Source organism: Scyliorhinus canicula, chromosome 18, assembly GCF_902713615.1.
Source record: "Scyliorhinus canicula chromosome 18, sScyCan1.1, whole genome shotgun sequence".
NCBI lineage: Eukaryota > Metazoa > Chordata > Chondrichthyes > Carcharhiniformes > Scyliorhinidae > Scyliorhinus > Scyliorhinus canicula.
Genome location: NC_052163.1, coordinates 382,913 through 402,798, shown reverse-complemented (window position 1 = coordinate 402,798; position 19,886 = coordinate 382,913). Strand labels below are relative to the sequence as shown.

The following is a 19,886-nucleotide window of genomic DNA, read 5'->3' as shown; positions in this document are numbered from 1 at the left end:
TATTCTGCTAACAGTCTAATCACTCGCATTTGATTAGGTTCGATTGCCTCGACGAAATCAAAGGTCAGTCTGATGGATTCAAAGATTTTATTTCAGTCATTGCAGGTATGGTTAAGTTTTGGAATGAGGCAAACAGTTCAGTTGGTGTCTGATGGGATGTTGCCTGGTTCCTCAGTTGCATGAGGCGAACAGTTCAGTTGGTGTCTGATGGGATGTTGCCTGGTTACTCAGTTGCATGTGAGTAGCAAATTAAAAATTGGCTCTATTAAATTATACTTTAATTCGGCTAAGGTCTTTAACGGATTGATGTGATATCGCGCAACAGTTCAGTAAAAGACCGCTGATGGAATGTTGGCGCACACTTCAATTCCGTTCAATTCTAATTTGATGAAAAATTGGTTAAGGTCCGTACCGGGTTGATGTGATGTCGCGAAACAGTTCAGTGAAGGAAGGATCGCTGATGGAATGTTTGCGGACAGTTCAATGCCGTTCAACTATAGCTTCGCGAAGATATGGGTTGTTTGAATGAAACAGAATTGGGTTATAAATGACTTGTGTGTTGATGAATGAACGTATACGGATGTGAATTCCTTTGTCTGAATGGAGATCTCCAATGAATGAATGAGTCTGTTTGATAAGAATGTGATAACCTCTGTTCCTAGTTTTGTGAAATGTTGTGTTTTAGGAGGTATTAAAGTGAGAGTTAAAACGGAGTAAGTATTTGAAAGTTCTTCAGAACCTTAGTAATTATGATGTGGGAGTTAATTAAACATAATTCTCAGGAAGAAAACAAAAAGTGAAATCAAACTGTATAAATTGGGATTTGTAAATGATTAGTTGCAACTCGGCATAGTCTTGGCTGAAAAAAAATAATAATAAATAAATAAATAAATAAATAAAATAGTTTCACATCAATTAGAAGTTATAAATGGCCGGCAGAGCAATGTGCTCAGCACTAAATGGACACAATGAGATTTCCAAGCAGACAGCTTTGTGTAAGCTGTACTGCATGGCTCCGCAGGGTCCTAGTGCCCGATGAGCACGAAAAGTCACTTGCAGAAATAATGATATTTAGCATGTTATAGACATTGAAGAAGGAGATTTGGACCAATTAGGATATAGGGCCAGGTCAGGAGGTGTATAGAATGACCAATGGGAAGCTTATATGTGAATCTTACTGTGATTTTGAATATATCAGCAGAAGTTTCTTTGTATACTCTCTCTCTTTATTCTGGGCTCTCAGAAGACAGTGTGTGTGTCCTGAGGTCCTATGGATTGAGTCAGCCTTGCAAGTTAGTTATTATTAAATGATATGATACCTGCAAATCCATCTCATATTTTATTGAATCTAGACTGACAGCAAATTAACCAGGAATCTACAAAGGTGGAGGAGAGAGTTCACAGTCTGAAGTTGGTGAACTCAGTGTTAAGTCCGGAAGGCTGTAATGTGCCTAATCGGAAGATGAGGTGCTGTCCCTCCAGTTTGCGTTGGGCTTCACTGGAACATTGCAGCAGGCCAAGGACGGACATGTGGACGTGAGAGCAGGACGGGGAGTTGACACAGAAAGGGACAGAAAGGTCTGGGTCCTGCTTGTGGACGGACTGGAAGTGTTCTGCAAAGCGGTCACCCAGTCTGCGTTTAGTCTCTCCAATGTAGAGTAGACGGCACTGGGAGCAGCAAATGCAACAGACCAGATTGAAGGAGGTACATGTGAAGCACTGCCTCACTTGGAAAGCGTGTTTAGGCCCTGGGACGGTGAGCAGAGAGGAGGTATAGGGGCAGGTGTTACACCATCTGAGATTGCCTGGGAAGGTGCTGTCGGACAAGGGTGAGGTATTGGGGGTGATGGAGGAGTGGATCAGGATCTCCTGGAGGGAACGTTCCTTGCGAAATACTGACGGGGGAGTGAGGGGAAGAGGTGTTTAGTGGTGTCACCATGCTGGAGTTGGTGGAACTGGTGGAGGATGATCCTTTGAATGCAGAGGCTAGTGGGGTGAAACGTGAGGACCAGGGAGACCCTTTCCTGGTTCTCGGATGGAGGAGAGGGGGTGAGAGCAGAGGTGCGGGAGATGGATCAGACATGGTTGAAAGCCCTGTCGACCTCGGTGGGTGGGAAACCATGATTAAGGGAGAATGAAGACATGTCAGCAGCAACATTTTGGAAAGTGGCATCATTGGAACTGATGCGACGGTGGTGAAGGAACTGGGAGAATGGGATGGAGTCTTTACAGGATGTGGGGCGTGAAGAGCTGGAGTCAAGGTAGCTGTGGGAGTCGGTGGGTTTGTAATGAACATTAGTGGACAGAAATAGAAAGGTCAAGGAACGGAAGTGTTGCAGGTGGACCATGTGAAGGTGACAGAGGCGTGAAAATTGGAAACGAAATTAATACATTTTCCCAGCTCCAGACGGGAACATGAAGCAATTGTCAATGTCCCAATAAAAGAGTTGTGGGATGGGTCCGGAGTAGGACTGGAACCAGGAATGTTCCACATACCCCATAAAGAGACAGGCAAAACTGGGACCCATAGCAACCCTTTATTCTGGAGGAAATGAGACATGTTAAAGGAGAAATTATTCAGTGAAAGAATCTTAACATTCATCACCTTGCACTGTTCCAAATCGCAGGAAGATGGGATGGCGGAGTGGAGGGGGCACAGAGCGATCCCACCATCACCACACACTGTTTGTTTTGTATATCAAGGGTATTAACAACAGACAACCAATAGAGAAGTGAGGCTGGAGTAGATCCAATAAGATTTGGTTTTAACTACGAGAGGAAAGGATTGAAGTGAAGAATTCCATAGTGTCAAGGCGTTGAAGAATGATTGAGTGGAAGATAGTGCAGGGTGTAGACTTTGGATTTTATCACTGGGAAGAGGCAGGTGAAGATTGAACATAGATACACAGAAGATAAGAGCAGAAGGCGGCCTTTTGGCCCTTCGAGCCTGCTCCGCCATTCATCACGATCATGGCTGATTCTCCAACTGAATAGCCTAATCCTGCTTTCTCCCCATAGCCTTTGATTCCATTCTCCCAAAGTGCTATATCTAGCCGCCTCTTGAATATATTCAAAGTTTTAGCATCAACTACTTCCTGTGGTAATGAATTCCACAGGCTCACCACTCTTTGTGTGAAGAAATGTCTCCTCATCTCTGTCTGAAGCTACATCTAATTTGAAGCTAAATCTTCCATGTACACAGAGAACGTTCCTCTGTGCCAGTCACCAGAATTAGCAGAAGGGCGTTTAATGCAAAACTAACAGGAAACACTATTGTTCTCTGCACACAGAACCGGTTCCAATGTTAGATGATTTATTTCAGCAACATGGGGCGAAAGAATAACAAGGTTCTTTTGCATCAAGGGATGACTAAGTGATGTATTTATGGTGCCTTACACAACCTTAGGGTGAGCCAATGTGCTGTCCAACATACTAAAGGAGTATTTGCCTTCTATCAGTGACTAACCTTCAAAAGTGCATTATTGACTAGAAAGCACTTTCTGATGCTCTGAGATAATGGGTCAATTCAGATCTAGCTGTCTGTCTTTGAAACATAATCACTGTTGATAAGTATAAAACTGCAGCAGCTCATTTTAATAAAAACCTTTATTGTCACAACTAGTCTTACATTAACACTGCAATGAAGTTACTGTGAAAATCCCCTAGTTCGCCACATTCCGGCGCCTGTTCAGGTCACAAAGGGAGAATTCAAAATGTCCAATTCACCTAACAGCACGTCTTTCGGGACTTGTGGGAGGAAACCGGAGCACCCGGAGGAAACCCACGCAGACACGGGGAGAATGTGCAGACTCCACACAGACAGTAACCCAAGCCGGGAATCAAACCTGGGATCCTGGTGCTGTGAAGCAACAGTGCTAACCACTGTGCTACTGTGCCATACACAGAGAAACGTGCCATACAAACAGCAATGAGAGAGTGGCCATATCATTTCCAGGTTTGCTTGAGGGATAAGTATTGGTCAGTGAGAATTCTCTGGCTTTTGACCAAAAAACAGGTTTTACATTCATCACAAGGACAAGCCCTCGGTTTAAACACTCATTAAAAAGATAGTGCAGCACTCGCTCAGTACTGACCCTCTGACAGTGCGGCACTCCCTCAGTACTGACCCTCTGACAGTGCGGCACTCCCTCAGTACTGACCCTCTGACAGTGCAGCACTCGCTCAGTACTGACCCTCTGACAGTGCGGCACTCCCTCAGTACTGACCCTCTGACAGTGCAGCACTCGCTCAGTACTGACCCTCTGACAGTGCAGCACTCCCTCAGTACTGACCCTCTGACAGTGTGGCGCTCCCTCAGTACTGACCCTCTGACAGTGCGGTACTCCCTCAGTACTGACCCTCTGACAGTGCAGCGCTCCCTCAGTACTGACCCTCTGACAGTGCAGCACTCCCTCAGCACTGACCCTCTGACAGTGCAGCACTCCCTCAGTACTGACCCTCTGACAGTGCAGCACTCCCTCAGTACTGACCCTCTGACAGTGCAGCACTCCCTCAGTACTGACCCTCTGACAGTGCAGCACTCCCTCAGTACTGACCCTCTGACAGTGCGGCTCCCTCAGTACTGACCCTCTGACAGTGCAGCACTCCCTCAATACTGACCCTCTGACAGTGCGGCACTCCCTCAGTACTGACCCTCTGACAGTGCAGCACTCCCTCAGTACTGACCCTCTGACAGTGCGGCACTCCCTCAGTACTGACCCTCTGACAGTGCGGTACTCCCTCAGTACTGACCCTCTGACAGTGTAGCACTCCCTCAGTACTGACCCTCTGACAGTGCAGCACTCCCTCAGTACTGACCCTCTGACAGTGCAGCACTCCCTCAGTACTGACCCTCTGACAGTGCGGCACTCCCTCAGTACTGACCCTCTGACAGTGCAGCACTCTCTCAGTACTGACCCTCTGACAGTGTGGCACTCTCTCAGTACTGACCCTCTGACAGTGCAGCACTCCCTCAGTACTGACCCTCTGACAGTGTGACACTCTCTCAGTACTGACCCTCTGACAGTGCAGCACTCCCTCAGTACTGACCCTCTGACAGTGCAGCACTCCCTCAGTACTGACCCTCTGACAGTGCGGCACTCCCTCAGTACGGACCCTCTGACAGTGCGGCACTCCCTCAGTACTGACCCTCTGACAGTGCAGCACTCACTCAGTACTGACCCTCTGACAGTGCGGCACTCCCTCAGTACTGACCCTCTGACAGTGCAGCACTCCCTCAGTACTGACCCTCTGACAGTGCGGCATTCCCTCAGTACTGACCCTCTGACAGTGCAGCACTCCCTCAGTACTGACCCTCTGAACGTGCAGCGCTCCCTCAGTACTGACCCTCTGACAGTGCAGCACTCCCTCAGTACTGACCCTCTGACAGTGCAGCACTCACTCAGTACTGACCCTCTGACAGTGCGGCACTCCCTCAGTACTGACCCTCTGACAGTGCAGCACTCCCTCAATACTGACCCTCTGACAGTGCGGCACTCCCTCAGTACTGACCCTCTGACAGTGCGGCACTCCCTCAGTACTGACCCTCTGACAGTGCAGCACTCCCTCAGTACTGACCCTCTGACAGTGCAGCACTCCCTCAGTGCTGACCCTCTGACAGTGCGGCACTCCCTCAGTACTGACCCTCTGACAGTGCGGCACTCCCTCAGTACTGACCCTCTGACAGTGCAGCAGTCCCTCAGTACTGACCCTCTGACAGTGCAGCACTCCCTCAGTACTGACCCTCTGACAGTGCGGCGCTCCCTCAGTACTGACCCTCTGACAGTGCGGCACTCCCTCAGCACTGACCCTCTGACAGTGCGGCACTCCCTCAGTACTGACCCTCTGACAGTGCGGCACTCCCTCAGCACTGACCCTCTGACAGTGCGGCACTCCCTCAGTACTGACCCTCTGACAGTGCAGCACTCCCTCAGTACTGACCCTCTGACAGTGCGGCACTCCCTCAGTACTGACCCTCTGACAGTGCAGCACTCCCTCAGTACTGACCCTCTGACAGTGCAGCATTCCCTCAGTACTGACCCTCTGACAGTGCAGCACTCCCTCAGTACTGACCCTCTGACAGTGCGGCACTCCCTCAGTACTGACCCTCTGACAGTGCGGCGCTCCCTCAGTACTGACCCTCTGACAGTGCAGCACTCCCTCAGTACTGACCCTCTGACAGTGCAGCACTCCCTCAGTACTGACCCTCTGACAGTGCGGCACTCCCTCAGTACTGACCCTCTGACAGTGCGGTACTCCCTCAGTACTGACCCTCTGACAGTGTAGCACTCCCTCAGTACTGACCCTCTGACAGTGCAGCACTCCCTCAGTACTGACCCTCTGACAGTGCAGCACTCCCTCAGTACTGACCCTCTGACAGTGCGGCACTCCCTAAGTACTGACCCTCTGACAGTGCAGCACTCTCTCAGTACTGACCCTCTGACAGTGTGGCACTCTCTCAGTACTGACCCTCTGACAGTGCAGCACTCCCTCAGTACTGACCCTCTGACAGTGTGACACTCTCTCAGTACTGACCCTCTGACAGTGCAGCACTCCCTCAGTACTGACCATCTGACAGTGCAGCACTCCCTCAGTACTGACCCTCTGACAGTGCGGCACTCCCTCAGTACGGACCCTCTGACAGTGCGGCACTCCCTCGGTACTGACCCTCTGACAGTGCGGCACTCCCTCAGTACTGACCCTCTGACAGTGCGGCACTCCCTCAGTACTGACCCTCTGACAGTGCAGCACTCCCTCAGTACTGACCCTCTGACAGTGCAGCACTCCCTCAGTACTGACCCTCTGACAGTGCGGCACTCCCTCAGTACTGACCCTCTGACAGTGCAGCACTCCCTCAGTACTGACCCTCTGACAGTGCGGCACTCCCTCAGTACTGACCCTCTGACAGTGCAGCATTCCCTCAGTACTGACCCTCTGACAGTGCAGCACTCCCTCAGTACTGATCCTCTGACAGTGCGGCACTCCCTCAGTACTGACCCTCTGACAGTGCAGCACTCCCTCAGTACTGACCCTCTGACAGTGCGGCACTCCCTCAGTACTGACCCTCTGACAGTGCAGCATTCCCTCAGTACTGACCCTCTGACAGTGCAGCACTCCCTCAGTACTGACCCTCTGACAGTGCAGCACTCCCTCAGTACTGACCCTCTGTCAGTGCAGCGCTCCCTCAGTACTGACCCTCTGACAGTGCGGCACTCCCTCAGTACTGACCCTCTGTCAGTGCAGCGCTCCCTCAGTACTAACCCTCTGACAGTGCAGAGCTCCCTCAGTACTGACCCTCTGACAGTGCAGCGCTCCCTCAGTACTGACCCTCTGACAGTGCAGCACTCACTCAGTACTGACCCTCTGACAGTGCGGCACTCCCTCAGTACTGACCCTCTGACAGTGCAGCACTCCCTCAGTACTGACCCTCTGACAGTGCAGCACTCCCTCAGTACTGACCCTCTGACAGTGCAGCACTCCCTCAGTACTGACCCTCTGACAGTGCGGCACTCCCTCAGTACTGACCCTCTGACAGTGCGGCACTCCCTCAGTACTGACCCTCTGACAGTGTTGCACTCCCTCAGTACTGACCCACTGCCAGTGCGGCACTCCCTCAGTACTGACCCTCTGACAGTGCAGCACTCCCTCAGTACTGACCCTCTGACAGTGCAGCACTCCCTCAGTACTGATCCTATGACAGTGCTGCACTCCCTCAGTACTGACCCTATGACAGTGCTGCACTCCCTCAGTACCCACCTTCTGACAGTGTGGCACTCCCTCAGTACTGACCCTCTGACAGTGCGGCACTCCCTCAGTACTGACCTCTGACAGTGCAGCACTCCCTCAGTACTGACCCTCTGACAGTGCAGCACTCCCTCAGTACTGACCCTCTGACAGTGCAGCACTCCCTCAGTACTGACCCTCTGACAGTGCGGCACTCCCTCAGTACTGACCCTCTGACAGTGCAGCACTCCCTCAGTACTGACCCTCTGACAGTGCGGCACTCCCTCAGTACTGACCCTCTGACAGTGCAGCACTCCCTCAGTACTGACCCTCTGACAGTGCAGCGCTCCCTCAGTACTGACCCTCTGACAATGCGGCACTCCCTCAGTACTGACCCTCTGTCAGTGCAGCACTTCCTCAATACTGACCCTCTGACAGTGCAGCACTCCCGCAGTACTCACCCTCTGACAGTGCAGCACTCTCTCAGTCCTGACTCTCTGACAGTGCAGCACTCCCTCAGTGCCGACCTTCTGACAGTGTGGCACTCCCTCAGCACTGACCCTCTGACAGTGCGGCACTCCCTCAGTACTGACCCTCTGACAGTGCAGTGCTCCCTCAGTACTGACCCTCTGACAGTGCAGCACTCCCTCAGTACTGACCCTCTGACAGTGCGGCACTCCCTCAGTACTGACCCTCTGACAGTGCAGCACTCCCTCAGTACTGACCCTCTGACAGTGCGGCACTCCCTCAGTACTGACCCTGCCACAGTGCGGCACTCCCTCAGTACTGACCCTCTGACCACATCAATGAAGCATTTCTTGTACTCTGCCCTACATCGATCTTTGCAAAATGAAAACGCCAAAGTTTTAATGTGAAAATTCTCAACTGTTGGAGAGCTAATTTCAGGGAGATAGACTAGAAAGAGAAAGGAACAGCATTCACACTTACAATTACCTGGATGGTTAATGATAGAGATTGTAGAATCATAGAATTTACAGTGCAGAAGGAGGGCATTCTGCCCATCTTGTCTGCACCAGCTCTTACAAAGAGCACCCAACTCAAGCCCACGTATCTCCCCTATCCCCGTAACCCAGGAACACCCACTTAACCTTTTGCGGACACTAAGGGCAATTTATCAAGGCCAATCCACCTAACCTGCACATCTTTGGACTGTGGGAGGAAATCGGAGCACCCGGAGGAAACCCACGCAGACACGGGGAGGACGTGCAGACTCCGCACAGACAGTAACCCTGCGGGGAATCGAACCTGGGACCCTGGAGCTGTGAAGCAATTGTGCTAACCACTTGCTACCGTGCTGCCCGTTAAAATAGGTCCATAATACGGGACAGAACTGAGCTGAATACAGCACTGAGTAAGAGGAATGAGAAACACAGAGACTGGGTGAAGATATTAGTTGTTAATATGAAAGGAGACACTAAAGTATATTTAAAGTGTATAAACAGTAAACGTGCTGTTAAATAAAGGGTCAGGGCAGTGAGGAAATCAAAGGGGCCAAGAGGGAAATATTCTGGTGTAGGCAGAGGACATGGCCAAGATACCACATGATTACTGTGAGAGAGGAAAATGCCAGGGAGTGAAGGATTAAGTAAAAGTGCAGCTAAAGAAGTACAGAGTCATGGTTTATCAGTAAATGTATCCATCAGTTTTTCTGCAGTAAGGTCACTAAACAGCTGAGAGATGAAGGGCCAATTCATTTATTTTGGTGTTGGAGGATAAATTTGGACATAACACTGAGCCAATGCAGTTCTTTAAAAAGTACCATTGGCTGTTTTGTGACCATTTGGATGAGCAGACAGTCTCAATTCAACGATCATCCGGATGGCAGCACTCTGAACAATGCAGAAGTGCCTCATTCTAGGTCAAGTTCTGGGGTTTGTGACAAATGACTTGTTTGCGTGTCTCAGAGGACAAAGCACAATGGAGATTAATGTTATGTTATGTTTATAAATTCATTGCACCGTTGCTGTTTTCTGCCTGAATCAGCTCTTGTTGATACTGGGAAAATAACAAAGGCCATTGTTACAAACCGCTAAAGTATATCGGCTTCACCAGCATTGCCAGCTCTCCGTAATGAGAGCTTTGTTGGTGCCTTTATTCAGTCTGTACCACAGGTTATACTGAGTGTTGTAGGATACCAGCTCATTCTAATATAATACCAGTGTGCTGCTGAATAATGTGGTTCGCTAAAACTTCTATAGATAGGATTTTAAATTATGTCAACATTTTCTTCACAATATCTCAGACAATATTAAGCAATGAAATCTGGTTTCCTTCAGTTGGGTCAAAACCCTGGAATTCCCTCTCTAACAGCACTGTGGGTACACCTACACCTGCAGTGGTTCAAGACAGCAGCTCACCACCCCTTCCTGAAGGGCAACTAGGGATGGGCAATGAATGCTGGTCTGACCAGTGACACCCACATCCCATAAATAAATGTTTAAAACATTCTTGGCATGGATAATCCGCACATTCACACAATGGCAAAATGGATTCCAGAAAGCACGGGTTTTGTTAGGGAAGAAGCTGGCATCCTTACCTGGTCTGATCTGTATCTGACCCGAGGCCCACAGTAATGTGGTGACTCATAACTGCCTCTGAAATAACCCAGAAATTAGGGATGGGCAACAAATGCTGGCCTTGCCAGTGATGCCCACATTCTACTTAATAAATAAATGGAAAAAAAACAAGATTAATATTGTCAACATATAGCATGTGGCAAAGATTAGAGGTAAGCCAGGGGATTGGGAAAGTTTTAAAAGCCAAAAAAAATGACCAAAAAGAGGGACAAGGTAAACTATAAGGGTAAACTAGCAAGTAATATAAACATGGACAATAAGAGCTTCTGTAAATATATAAAAAGGGAGGCCCCTTCGAGAATGAGAGTGGGGAAATAATAATGGGGAAACAGGAACGGGCAGAATGTTAAATAAATACTTCCATGTGTCTTCAGTAGCTGACACAAATAACATTCTCAAAATATTTTAAAAATCAAGGGGCAAAATGAGAGTGAGAAGGAAATGAAGACAGTAACTCTCAATGAACACTGTAACTCTCAATGAAGACAGTAACTCTCAATGAACACTGTAACTCTCAATGAACACAGTAACTCTCAATGAAGACAGTAACTCTCAATGAAGACAGTAACTCTCAATGAACACAGTAACTCTCAATGAAGACAGTAACTCTCAATGAAGACAGTAACTCTCAATGAAGACAGTAACTCTCAATGAAGACAGTAACTCTCAATGAAGACAGTAACTCTCAATGAACACAGTAACTCTCAATGAACACTGTAACTCTCAATGAACACTGTAACTCTCAATGAACACAGTAACTCTCAATGAAGACAGTAACTCTCAATGAACACAGTAACTCTCAATGAACACTGTAACTCTCAATGAACAATGTAACTCTCAATGAAGACAGTAACTCTCAATGAACACTGTAACTCTCAATGAACACAGTAACTCTCAATGAAGACAGTAACTCTCAATGAAGACAGTAACTCTCAATGAACACAGTAACTCCCAATGAAGACAGTAACTCTCAATGAAGACAGTAACTCTCAATGAAGACAGTAACTCTCAATGAAGACAGTAACTCTCAATGAAGACAGTAACTCTCAATGAAGACAGTAACTCTCAATGAACACAGTAACTCTCAATGAACACTGTAACTCTCAATGAACACTGTAACTCTCAATGAACACAGTAACTCTCAATGAAGACAGTAACTCTCAATGAAGACAGTAACTCTCAATGAAGACAGTAACTCTCAATGAACACTGTAACTCTCAATGAACACTGTAACTCTCAATGAACACTGTAACTCTCAATGAACACTGTAACTCTCAATGAACACAGTAACTCTCAATGAACACAGTAACTCTCAATGAAGACAGTAACTCTCAATGAAGACAGTAACTCTCAATGAAGACAGTAACTCTCAATGAAGACAGTAACTCTCAATGAACACTGTAACTCTCAATGAAGACAGTAACTCTCAATGAAGACAGTAACTCTCAATGAACACTGTAACTCTCAATGAAGACAGTAACTCTCAATGAAGACAGTAACTCTCAATGAAGACAGTAACTCTCAATGAAGACAGTAACTCTCAATGAACACTGTATCTCTCAATGAAGACAGTAACTCTCAATGAAGACAGTAACTCTCAATGAACACAGTAACTCTCAATGAACACAGTAACTCTCAATGAAGACAGTAACTCTCAATGAAGACAGTAACTCTCAATGAAGACAGTAACTCTCAATAGAGACAGTAACTCTCAATGAAGACAGTAATTCTCAATGAAGACAGTAACTCTCAATGAAGACAGTAACTCTCAATGAACACAGTAACTCTCAATGAAGACAGTAACTCTCAATGAAGACAGTAATTCTCAATGAAGACAGTAACTCTCAATGAACACAGTAACTCTCAATGAACACTGTAACTCTCAATGAAGACAGTAACTCTCAATGAAGACAGTAACTCTCAATGAAGACAGTAACTCTCAATGAAGACAGTAATTCTCAATGAAGACAGTAACTCTCAATGAAGACAGTAACTCTCAATGAAGACAGTAACTCAATGAAGACAGTAACTCTCAATGAACACAGTAACTCTCAATGAACACTGTAACTCTCAATGAACACTGTAACTCTCAATGAAGACAGTAACTCTCAATGAAGACAGTAACTCTCAATGAACACTGTAGCTCTCAATGAACACTGTAACTCTCAATGAAGACAGTAACTCTCAATGAAGACAGTAACTCTCAATGAAGACAGTAACTCTCAATGAAGACAGTAACTCTCAATGAAGACAGTAACTCTCAATGAACACAGTAACTCTCAATGAAGACAGTAACTCTCAATGAAGACAGTAACTCTCAATAGAGACACTAGTGGGGCTAAAGACCAATCAGTCCCCTGGACCCGTTGAGTTGCATCCCAAGATATTCATAGAATTATTTAATCATAGAATTTACAGTGCAGAAGGATGCCATTCGGCCCATCGAGTCTGCACCGGCTCTTGGAAAGAGCACCCTACCCAAGGTCAACACCTCCACTCAATCCCCATAACCCAGTAACCCCACCCAACACTAAGGGCAATTTTGGACACTAAGGGCAATTTATCATGGCCAATCCACCTAACCTGCACATCTTTGTGACTGTGGGAGGAAACCGGAGCACCCGGAGGAAACCCACACAGACACGGGGAGAACGTGCAGACTCCGCACAGACAGTGACCCAAGCTGGAATCAAACCTGGGACCCTGGAGCTGTGAAACGATTGTGCTAACCACTATGCTACCGTGCTGCCCCAAAGGGAGTCGTTCCAGGGATAATGGATGCACTGGTAGTAATCTTCCAAGAATCCTTAAATTCTGGAAAAGTGCAAGAGGGTTGGAAAACTGCCAATGTAATACCTTTATTCAGAAATGATGTGCAGATACCGGCGTTGGACTGGGGTGAGCACAGTAAGAAGTCTTACCTGGTGTTGTAAAACTTCTTACTTCATTCAGAAAGGGGGAAGAGACAAAAAAACAGGTAACTATACCACAGAGAGTTGCAGAGGTTAAGGTTGTAGAGGTTAAGGTTGTAGAGGCTGTTAAGGTTGTAGAGGTTAAGGTTGTAGAGGCTGTTAAGGTTGTAGAGGCTGTTAAGGTTGTAGAGGTTGTTAAGGTTGTAGAGGTTAAGGTTGTAGAGGCTGTTAAGGTTGTAGAGGTTAAGGTTGCAGAGGCTGTTAAGGTTGTAGAGGTTAAGGTTGTAAAGGCTGTTAAGGTTGTAGAGGTTAAGGTTGTAGAGGTTAAGGTTGTAAAGGCTGTTAAGGTTGTAGAGGTTAAGGTTGTAGAGGTTAAGGTTGTAGAGGTTAAGGTTGTAGAGGTCGTTAAGCATGTTCAAGGCTGAGATAGACAGTTATTAATCAGGGAGGGAATCGGGGATTATGGGGATAAAGTGGGAAAGTGGAGTTGAGGATTTAATCAGATCAGCCACGATCTCATTGAATTTACCAAAATTCACTAGACTCTGGGGTGGTCCCGGTGGATTGGAAATTAGCAAACGTGACACCACTGTTTCAAAAAGGAGGTAGGCAGAGAGCGGGTAATTATAGGCCAGTGAGCTTAACTTCGGTAGTAGGGAAGATGCTGGAATCTATCATCAAGGAAGAAATAGCGAGGCATCTGGATAGAAATTGTCCCATTGGGAAGACGCAGCATGGGTTCATAAAGGACAGATCGTGCCTAACTAATTTAGTGGAATTTTTTGAGGACATTACCAGTGCAGTAGATAACGGGGAGCTAATGGATGTGGTAATATCTGGATTTCCAGAAAGCCTTTGACAAGGTGCCACACAAAAGGTTGCTGCATAAGATAAAGATGCATGGCATTAAGGGTAAAGTAGTAGCATGGATAGAGGATTTGTTAATTAATAGAAAGCAAAGAGTGGGGATTAATGGGTGTTTCTCTGGTTGGCAATCAGTAGCTAGTGGTGTCCCTCAGGGATCCGTGTTGGGCCCACAATTGTTCACAATTTACATAGATGATTTGGAGTTGGGGACCAAGGGCAATGTGTCCAAGTTTGCAGAAGACACTAAGATGAGTGGTAAAACGAAAAGTGCAGAGGATACTGGAAGTCTGCAGAGGGATTTGGATAGGTTAAGTGAATGGGCTAGGGTCTGGCAGATGGAATACAATGTTGACAAATGTGACGTTATCCATTTTGGTAGGAATAATGGCAAATGGGATTATTATTTAAATGATAAAATATTAAAGCATGCTGCTGTGCAGAGTGACCTGGGTGTGCTAGTGCATGAGTCACAGAAAGTTGGTTTACAGGGGCAACAGGTGATTAAGAAGGCGAATGGAATGTTGTCCTTCATTGCTAGAGGGATGGAGTTTAAGACTAGGGAGGTTATGCTGCAATTGTATAAGGTGTTAGTGAGGCCACACCTGGAGTATTGTGTTCAGTTTTGGTCTCCTTACTTGAGAAAGGACGTACTGGCGCTGGAGGGTGTGCAGAGGTGATTCACTAGGTTAATCCCAGACCTGAAGGGGTTGGATTATGAGGAGAGGTTGAGTAGACTGGGACTGTACTTGTTGGAATTTAGAAGGATGAGGGAGGATCTTATAGAAACATATAAAATTATGAAGGGAAAAAATAGGATGTATGCGGGCAGGTTGTTTCCACTGGCGGGTGAAAGCAGAACTAGGGGGCATAGCCTCAAAATAAGGGGAAGTAGATTTAGGACTGAGTTTAGGAGGAACTTCTTCACCCAAAGGGTTGTGAATCTATGGAATTCCTTTCCCAGTGAAGCAGTTGAGGCTCCTTCATTAAATGTTTTTAAGGTAAAGATAGATAGTTTTTTGAAGAATAAAGGGACTAAGGGTTATGGTGTTCGGACCGGAAAGTGGAGCTGAGTCCACAAAAGATCAGCCACGATCTCATTGAATGGCGGAGCAGGCTCGAGGGACCAGATGGCCTACTCCTGCTCCTAGGGCGCGATTCTCCACAAATGCGGCGAGTCGTAAAGGCTGCTGTGAAACTGGCCGTGTTTCACGGCAGCCTCCGCGCCCCCTCCCGGGACCCGATTCTCCCCCCGGGCGGGGTTAGCAGCGGATCCCCGTGAAGCATGACATCGCGGCCTTAGCGACCGTCGCTAAGTCTGCGCGCCAAGCGTCACGCCGGCTGACGTGCACGATGACTTCAGCCGCGCATGCGCGGATTGGACGGCTCCAACCCACGCATGCGCGGGGCCGTCATCCCCCTCGGCCGCCCCGCGGACTGATCCTGCGGGGCGGCGGTGGGAGAAAGAGTGCGTCTGTTACGGACGCACTGCCCGCGATCGGTGCCCACCGATCGCGAGCCCATGCCCCCCTTGGCACGGCCGTGATTCCGCCGTGCCAATCAGGGCCCTGGATGCCCAGAACGGGCATGTTGCGGGCGTTTTTACGACGGCAGCAAGCAGGTGTGTTTGTGGCCGTAATAAACGGCGAGAAGCGATTCGTATCGTGGGGCAGCCGTGGGGGGGTTTGGGGGGAGGGGGGGAGAATAGCGGGAGGGCGGGAAAAATGTCGGGGATGCCCTCCCGCTATTCTCCGACCCGTCGTGGGCAGCGGAGAATCGCGCCCCTAGTTCTTATGATGAAGCAGACTCAATGGGCTGAAAGGCTTCTTTCTGCTCCTTTGTCTTATGGTCTAAGACTGGAATACAGCCTCCAAGTCTGAAAAGACTTTTCAAATTCCTCTCAAACTTCTCACAGAATAAAAGAAAAAGCTCATCCTCATGTTTATCAACCATCAACTTTAGGTGGGAGCCTTCTTTATCTTTCTTCATTCTACGGTCAAAACCCAAAATACAAAACCAATTCTGTCTTCTCCATCCACATTACGAGTTAAAGTCAAATCTTATGCAGTCTCCAATTTATTGTTTGAGGACTTCAAAACGACCTCTTAAGCTAAGCTCGCTGGGAACACACTTACTCTATGTCGAGATTTTGTGGGTTAAGCCCCCCAGGTTGTGCATGTAACGTAGAATGAGCATCCAGTGGATCCAAGAAATGCTGCACTCTGGAGGGTTTTTTCTTTATTCATTATGGGATGTGGGCGTCGCTGGCTCATCCCCGAGGACCTTTCAGAGTCAGCCACATTGCTGTGGATCTGGAGTCATGTGTCGGGCAGACCGGGTAATGTGTAGGGCAGACCGGGTAATGTGTAGGGCAGACCGGGTAATGTGTAGGGCAGACCGGGTAATGTGTAGGGCAGACCGGGTAATGTGTAGGGCAGACCGGGTAATGACATTCGTGAACCAAATGTTTTTTTTATAAATTTAGAGTACCCAATTCATTTTTCCAATTAAGGGGCAATTTAGCATGGCCAATCCACCTAACCTGCACATCTTTAGGTTGTGGGCGAAACCCACGCAAACACGGGGAGAATGTGCAAAGTCCACACGGACAGTGACCCAGAGCCGGGATCGAACCTGGGATCTCGGTGCCGTGAAGCAGCAATGCTAACCACTGTGCTGCCCCAGATGGGTTTTTATGATAATCACCAACGATTTCATGCTAATCCTTAGACTTCATATGTCACCATCTACCATGGTGCGGTTTGAACCTTGCTTCCCACACCATGACTCTGAGTCGCTATTTACTAGTCCAGCGACAATACCACTATGCCACTGCCTCACCCAACAATCTCTGACTGACCCTGGAGCTGCATCTTACTGATTACCCCATGGTGCTGCTCAAATAAATACTGGAATCTCCGGGTTGCTGGGGACTGGTCAATATTTCCCCCTCAACAATACTAGCAAAACCAATGAACTGGTCTGGGATGGGCACACGCGGTCTACACAGCAGAGGAAGAATTCACAGATTGAGAGTGAAGATGTCGAAGATTAGCTGTGCTTCTGAAGTGTGCTTTATTAATCAAATAATTTCTCTGTACCAACTTCATGAAACCTTTATGGCCAAGATTTCCTACCCACTGTCTGATAATTTGTTTACTCAGCCCCTACTTTGTTTTTTTCCTGCTCAATTGCTCTTCCTTCTTTACTCAATAATAAGACGGTGGGGAGATCTGGAGGAAGGAATTGAACGCACTGTTGCTAAATTTGCAGGTGACACAAAGATCTGTAGAGGGACAGGTAGTATTGAGGAAGCAAGGGGGCTGCAGAAGGATTTGGACAAGCTAGGAGAGTGGGCAATGAAGTGGCAAATGAGATACAATGTGGAAAAGTGTGGGGTTATGCACTTTGGAAGGAGGAATTTAGGCATAGACTATTTTCTAAATGGGGAGATGCTCAGGAAATCAGAAGCACAAAAAGATTTGGGAGTCTTTGTTCACGATTCTCTTAAGGTTAATGTGCAGGTTCAGTCGGCAGTTAGGAAGGCAAATGCAATGTTAGCATTCATGTTGAGAGGGATAGAATACAAGACCAGGGATGTACTTCTAAGGCTGTATAAGGTTCTGGTCGGACCCCATTTGGAGTATCGTGAGCAGTTTTGGGCCCCGTATGTAAGGAAGGATGTGCTGGACTTGGAAAGGGTCCAGATGAGGTTCACAAGAATGATCCCTGGAATGAAGAGCCTGTCGTATGAGGAATGGTCAAGGACTCTGGATCTGTACTCATTGGAGTTTAGAAGGATGAGGGTGGATCTTATTGAAACTTCCAGGATACTGCGAGGCCTGGATTCAGTGGACGTGGAGAGGATATTTCCACTTGTAGGAAAAACTAGAACCAGAAAACACCATCTCAGACTGAAGGGACAATCCTTTAAAACCGAGATGAGGAGGAATTTCTTCAGCCAGAGGCTGGTGAATCTGTGGAACTCTTTTGCTGCAGAAGGCTGTGGGGTCAAATCACTGAGTGTCTTTAAGACGGAGACAGATAAGTTCTTGATTAATAAGGGGATGAACAGTTATGGGGAGAAGGCAGGAGAATGGGGATGAGAAAAATATCAGCCATGATTGAATGGTGGAGCAGACTGGAGTGGCATAATTTTGCTTATATGTGTTATGGTCTTATCTAACCTCCATCCCCAAACCTAGATTCAGCACCAAGGACAGAGGAAGAGGCAGCATGCAACCTGGCTGTATTGTCCTGTCATGTGTTTTCCTGTCCCGTTGTATAGTCCTGTGTTGTGCAGCTTGGCTATCCTGCCTGGGGCAACACGGTAGCATGGTGGTTAGCATAAATGCTTCACAGCTCCAGGGTCCCAGGTTTGCTTCCCGGCTGGGTCACTGTCTGTGCGGAGTCTGCACGTCCTCCCCGTGTGTGCGTGGGTTTCCTCTGGGTGCTCCGGTTTCCTCCCACAGTCCAAAGATGTGTGGGTTAGGTGGATTGGTCATGCTAAATTGCCCGTAGTGTCCTAAAAAGTAAGGTTAAGGGAGTGGGGTTGTTGGGTTACGGGTATAGGGTGGATACGTGGGTTTGAGTAGGGTGATCATTGCTCGGCACAACATCGAGGGCTGAAGGGCCTGTTCTGTGCTGTACTGTTCTATGTTTTCCTGTTCTGTATTGTGTTGTGCAGCCTGGCAGTCCTGTCCTATCCTGTGCTGTTTACCTTGTCCACTCCTTCCCGGTTGGTCTCGGTGTTTTTGCGGAGTTGCAGCAGGTTCCACATGTCATGCACACAGCCGCTGTCCACTTTGCTGCGGTTCAGCAGCTCGGTGCCGGTGGGCAGGCGGCTCAGTTGCTGCAGCTGGACTTCCACCTCCTTCACTTTCTGCTCCAACTGAGCCAGGGCCGTGTGGCTGCGGCCGGCCACCTCTCCGGACCGACTGTCCGGCCCTACCTGGCTGTCCAGCCGCTGCAGCAGCTCCGGCCTCTCCTCTGTCCGCACATCCTGGATGCCCAGTGTCCGCAGGATGGCGTGGAGCAAACTCCGCAGCGCCGGGAAGTTAACCATCCCGGGCTCCGGGTGGCTGATCGACACATTGACCAGATCGAAGAGGCTGATAGTGACCGACATGGCGGCGGGTCAGGGGTCAGGGGCCGGAGTCCAGGAGCCGCAGCCCGGATCCAGAGTCCAGTGGCCGGAGTCCGGGGTCCAGAGTCCAGTGGCCGGAGTCCAGTGGCCAGAGTCCGGGGTCCAGTGGCCGGAGTCCGGGATCCAGAGTCCAGTGGCCGGAGTCCGGGGTCCAGTGGCCGGAGTCCGGGATCCAGAGTCCAGTGGCCGGAGTCCGGGGTCCAGAGTCCGGAGTCCAGTGGCCGGAGTCCAGTGGCCAGAGTCCGGGGTCCAGTGGCCGGAGTCCAGTGGCCAGAGTCCGGAGTCCAGTGGCCAGAGTCCGGAGTCCAGTGGCCAGAGTCCGGGGTCCAGTGGCCAGAGTCCAGTGGCCAGAGTCCGGGGTCCAGTGGCCAGAGTCCGGGATCCAGTGGCCGGAGTCCGGAGCCGCTCACTCTGTCTCCGCTCCGCTCAGACTGAGCGCCGCCGATCCGCTTCCAGAAGTTCCCACTGCCCCCAGGCCCCGCCCCTCCCCAGGTCCCGCCCCCATAGCGACCGTCACCAGGACCCATTGTCACAGCCAACCAATCAGCACACAGCCAATGGTCCAGACTGACGTCATGTCACAACTCGCGACCCAATGGCAGCGAAGCGCCGTCTGTTACCTAGCAACAAACGGAACAACAGGGA

General features: G+C 48.6%; 1 protein-coding gene across 1 annotated transcript in view; it reads right to left on the bottom strand.

The window, feature by feature from the left end:
• Window positions 1-19,305, bottom strand: part of LOC119953525 — a 138,687-nt gene extending 119,382 nt beyond the window's left edge. The window contains exon 1 of the mRNA XM_038777893.1: window positions 18,816-19,305. Coding sequence (XP_038633821.1) covers window positions 18,816-19,223 — 408 coding nt within the window. The 5' untranslated portion in view covers window positions 19,224-19,305. The remainder of the gene's footprint in view (window positions 1-18,815) is intronic.
• Window positions 19,306-19,886: the final 581 nt, after the last annotated feature.